At 37.7% G+C, this 5,614-nt stretch overlaps 1 protein-coding gene across 2 annotated transcripts in view; it reads right to left on the bottom strand.

Annotated features, from left to right (window-relative positions):
• LOC106870440 (uncharacterized) overlaps positions 1–5,614 on the bottom strand; it is a 32,528-nt gene that overhangs the window by 24,836 nt on the left and 2,078 nt on the right. The window contains exons 2-3 of one of the 2 annotated variants that reach the window (XM_052968611.1): positions 2,771–2,950; positions 1,675–2,061 (exon numbers count right to left, since the gene is read on the bottom strand). In XM_052968611.1, the coding sequence (XP_052824571.1) occupies positions 1,675–1,696 (22 nt within the window). In that variant the 5' untranslated portion in view covers positions 1,697–2,061; positions 2,771–2,950. The remainder of the gene's footprint in view (positions 1–1,674; positions 2,062–2,770; positions 2,951–5,614) is intronic. The other variant, XM_014916521.2, reaches the window with a different exon arrangement.

The raw sequence follows: 5,614 nt of genomic DNA, 5'->3' as shown, positions 1-5,614 counted from the left end.
CTCTAACTTATACCTGTGTGTGTGTGTGTGTGTGTGTGTGTGTGTGTGTGTGTATAGATACACACACACATGTATATTCTTTCAGTTTCCATCTACCAAATCCACTCACAAGGTTTTGGTTGGCTCAAGGATATAGTAGAAGACACTTGCCCAAGTTGCCATGCAGTAAGACTGAACCCAGAACCATGTGGTTGGGAAGCAAGTTTCTTACCACACAGTTGCACCCACGCCTACATACCTATATGTATAAATTCTAGATTGTTCAAGTTTTTTTTTCAGCAAATTACTTTTATATGTAATTCTGATGAGTTTAATTAGATTCGTGTCATTTCAATGGCGCTTGGAGAATAATCAATAGTTGCGTATATAACTGCATAATATGAAAATAATACACACATATGTCTATGTGTATATATGCATGTATCTTTGTGTTTGTCCATCATAATTGCTTGACAGCCGGTGTTGGTTTGTTTATGTCCCCGTAACTTCGGCTTCTGAGATCGATTGAATAAGTACCAGACTTAAAAAAATGAAGTACTGGGTTTGATTAAGTTCGGCTAAGTCCTTCAGAGCAGTGCTCCAGTATGGCAGCTACCCAATGATGGAAACAAGTCAAAGAGAAAAGATAAAAGAAAAGATGAAAGCCATTTTGCAACATCTCGGTCTGTAGAATTCCAGAGAACTAAATATTACACTCCAAACTGAACACCAAAATGCTTGCAGTGTTAACTCAAGATGTAGAGGCTGGTATTCACTTTAAACCTATCTTTTTTAGATACTCCACCATTACCACTACCACATCCCTGAATTTTGTTGAAGTACAGAAAAAAAAAAAAGAAACACTTCAGGTAAAATATAGACCCTAATTGCAAATGAAGTTGAACTATTTGTAAAGCATTATTTAGTGTCCGGAGCCTTAGCAATTTTCTCCATAATTCTAACGATATTTAGAATAAAAAACAGAAAGCGTATAGTTTATAATTTAATTGTGCTCAACAGCTGTTTCAATAGCATAAAACATCATTATTTATATAATTACATCATTAAAATATATAATTAATTTAATGATAGGTGCAGGCATGTCTGCGTGGTAAAAAGGGTGGATTGGAACCAAGTGGTTCCAGGTTCAGTTCCACAGCATGGCAACTTAGCTAAGTGCCTTCTACTATAGCCTTGTGCTGACCAAAGCCGTGTGGTAGAGGGAAACTGTAGAAACTCGACATATACATGTGTGTGTGTGTGTGTGTGTGTGTGTGTGTGTGTATGTCCTCCATTATCGTTTGACAATTGGTGTTGGGTTTTTTTACATTCCCGTAACTTCTGTAGTTTGGCGAGAGAGTTTTATAGGAAAAGTACCAGATTTGTGAAAAAAAAAAAAAAAAAAAGGAAAAAGAGAAAGAAAGATAAGAATGTAATGGGGTTGATTTGTTTTGATAAACATTCTTCAAGGTGATGCTCCAGCATGGTTGCAGTCCACTGACTCAAACAAGAAAAAGATAAAAAATAAAAAAGACGCTGTTCCCATTTTTCAATTCTCACAAGCCCTTTATCTGAGGAATAATCAACTACGCCCCCTTCTCTCGTTAATAAAAAAACACAAAAGGTTTACACTTCAATGACATCACACATTTACAAAAACAACAATTATACAGAAATATAAAAATATTTCCTTACCTTGGCCATTTACATTTCCCATGTTATGATTTATTTACCTTTCGGATTTTTTCCTTGTTTTTGTAAATTCCACTTATAGAGCTTTCCTTTTTCAAATTAGTAAAATTCCGAAAAATCACAAATGCTCCAAAGCCAAGTTCTAAAGCAGACACTTTGATATGTTCTTGTTTCTTTGGTCAGTGAATGTTAAATGTCTCTTGGTTAAGTGATCGTTCCCTTGGATGCTTGTTCCGAGATCTTTCTAATCTTCTTAAAGAATACAAAAGAGATAATATCCACAATTATACTGAAATTACTAGTCTGGATTCATTCTCGAATTATCATCTTTGTTAATAAGATGACTGTCAGCATCTTCCCCATTGTCGTCATGGCGTTTATAATTACATTCTGCAATGACAAGGAAAATCGGAAATAGCACGGACATATTACATTTAAATTTGCAGCAACTGGATTGCAACCTGTATCTCTTTCACTTGTCTCTCTTTCTACCCCTTCACACTCATACATACATTCATGCATGCACACACATACACACATGCATTCATCATGTACACAGACGCACACACACGTAAATAAGTATATATTCTTTTATTCTTTTACTTGTTTCAGTCATTTGACTGTGGCCATGCTAGGGCAGAGCCTTTAGTCGAACAAATCGACCCCAGGACTTATTGTCTGGAAGCCTAGTACTTATTCTATTGGTCTCTTTTTGCCGAACCGCTATGTTGCGAGGACGTAAACATACCAGCATTAGTTGTCAAGCGATGGTAGGGGAACAGACACACACACACACACAAACATATGCACACACATATATATACACGATGGGCTTCTTTCAGTTTCTGTCTATCAAATCCACTCACAAGGCTTTGGTCGGCTTGAGGCTATAGTAGAAGACACTTACCCAAGGTGCCACGCAGTGGGACTGAACCCGGAACCATGTGGTTGGTAAACAAGCTACTTACCACACAGCCAACACGAATGCGTACATACATATATGTATGCATGCATGTGTGTGTGTGTATATACATACATATGAAGTGGTATCAAAAAGTTCTGTGACTAGTTATGTTCAATAAAAAAATAACTTATTTACCTAACATCATCTCCTTTGAAATAGTCCCCTTGCGCAGCAATACACTGGTCCCAGCATTTCTGCCACTTTCAGAATCCGGCCTGGAAGTTGTCTTTCTGTAAGCGAGTCGAGGACCTTTTGCGATTCACTCTGGATCTCGACAACGGTGTAAAAACGGCGACCTTTGAGCTGCATTTCCATCTTGGGGAAGAGATAAAAGTTCGCAGGTGCTAAATCTGGCAAATAATGCGGATACATACTGCTTTGGGCAAGAAACTCCTGAGTGAGGAAAGCTCGGTGACAGGGTGCATTGTTGTCATAAAGAATCCAATTCTTTGCGCTCCACAGACCTGGTTGCTTTTGCTGCATGTTCCTCCCTCAAACGCTTCAAATCGTCGAAATGGAACTCTCGATTGATGGTCTGACCCTGGGGACGAATTCTCGATGCACAATACCGCGGAGGTCGAAAAAGACACACACAAAAAAAACCAAAAACGATGAGCATGCTCTTGAGTGAGTTGAGGCTCTGTCATGCCTTCTTTGGTTATGGAGATAAAGCCCTCTTCCATTGTGACGACTGCTGCTTCGTCCCAGGGTTGTACCCATAGATCCAATTCTCATCACCGGTAATGATTCACGACATGAAGGATGGGTCACCAGTGGCACGCTGATGTAGATCACGACAGACTTTGACGCGATGTTCTTTCTGCTCAGCGGTCAGGAAACGGGGAACAAACTTGGCAGTGACATGTTCAATTCAGACATTCGGATTGCCTGCAAGAACTCATACAACAGACCAACAACATCAGCAATATCGTTGATTGTCCTCCAACAATCCTCATTCACAAATTGATGGATTTTCTCCACATTTCCAGCTGTGATGTTTGTGGCAGGTCTTCCAGGGATGTTCTTCTGATTTTGAAGCACCTGTGCCACTCGAAATAGTTATTTCTTTATTGTCCTCAAGGGAGCTAAGCACATAGGGGACAAACAAGGACAGACAAATGGATTAAGTCAATTACATTGACCTCAGTGTGTAACTGGTACTTATTTAATCGACCACGAAAGAATGAAAGGTAAAGTCGACTCTGAAAGGATGAAAAGTAAAGTTGACCTCAGCAGAATTTGAACTCAGAATGTAATGGCAAACAAAATACCGCTAAGCACTTTGCCCGGTGTGCTAATGATTCTGCCTGCTCGCCGCCTGAAATATTGCAAAATATTCTTTTCTACTCTAGGCACAAGGCCCGAAATTTTGGGGGAGGTGGGGGGGGGCAGTCGATTAGATTGACCCCAGTATGCAACCGGTATTTATTTAATCAACCTCGAAAGGATGAAAGGTAAAGTCGACCACGGCGGAATTTGAACACAGAACATAGAGGCAGATGAAATACCACTAAGCACTTTGCCCAGCGTGCTAACGGTTCTGCCAGCTTGTTGCTACATGGCCGAAAAATAACTGACCGGAAGTTGTAGAGAGATAGAGAACATGGTTTTTAAAAGCAGGAGAGTGAAAAAATGGCCATTGTGTGTGAATGTGTGTGTGTTTGTGTATGCGAGCGCACTCACGTGTAGGAAGTCAAGAAGTTTCATGCGAGAAAGTATATATATATATATATATAAAAAAAAAAACAAAAGAAGAGAATTTTAACAAAAAAGGCGAAAATATTTACCATTTTATCAAAAAACCAAAAAACAAATGCTACCGGTTTCAACTGTAAAGACTTTATAATGATGCAAAAAGAAGGGGAAAAAAAGGAATGAAATGAAATCAATCTTTTATGACAGCAGTTTTGAACATTCAAATGTTTTTCTTACATAATTTATGTGGTGATTTCTAGAAACCCTCTAATGGCTGCCGGGTCATAATAGTTAGCAGACTAATATTGCTGCTGGTTTTATGATACAGCAGCCACCAGAGGAAGACCAATAACAACTACCATGTAATATTTGTAAGAAAGACATGTGAATATTCCAAACTACTATCATGAAAGATTAATTTCATTTCATTCAATTCACATTGCTTTCTTATTGCCTGATTATATCCCTTAAATGAAACCGGTAGCATCTGATGATGAAAGTGTAAATATTCCTCCACTTTTTCGTGATAAATTTCACGAAGAATTTTATCTTTCTGTTGTTTATAATATGTGTGTGTGTGCGTGTGTATGTGTGCGCGTGCACACATGTTTTCAAGCACTGCCCACACATTATTTGTTACAAAAGACATGTTTTAAACATTAGAAATCGGTGTACATACATACATACATATAAAATGTGTATGCATATATATATTATATGTGTATATATATACAGGGTGATTCAAAAGTCACCATACATAGGAAAAATGTATTTTTAAAATAAGAAACAGTTAAAAAAAAAAAAAACTGTTTCTTATAAAAACATAAATTGTTCTTATGTATGGCGACTTTTGAATCATCCTGTATATATATAAATATATATATATATATATACACATATATATATATATTAGAGGCAAAAGGACAACAAAACAAAGGCAAGACGAGTATCTCAAGTCATTTAGAATATCTAATTAGAGTGAGGTGAATTTGAGGTAATTAACTAATCAATTATTGTATGTCTTACAGCTGTTTCTGGGATATCCTAAGTGATGTGTTAGCATCTCCATACATTCCGTAATCAGAGACAAGGTGAGTATGTCTCCCGTCTGTATTCTTCTATCTATTGTTTTACACTTTACTCTTCTATCTACTATTTTATTCCTTTATAATCCATGAATTCCCTGTCCAGAACTTTCATACATACTCATACTGATGACGGAATACCCAGTGTGTGTGTGTGTGTGTGTGTGTGTGTGTGTGTGTGTGTGTGTGTGTGTGTGTG

This window comes from Octopus bimaculoides, chromosome 6 (genome assembly GCF_001194135.2).
Source record: "Octopus bimaculoides isolate UCB-OBI-ISO-001 chromosome 6, ASM119413v2, whole genome shotgun sequence".
NCBI classification, from domain to species: Eukaryota; Metazoa; Mollusca; class Cephalopoda; order Octopoda; family Octopodidae; genus Octopus; species Octopus bimaculoides.
This window is presented reverse-complemented; position numbering and strand designations above follow the sequence as displayed.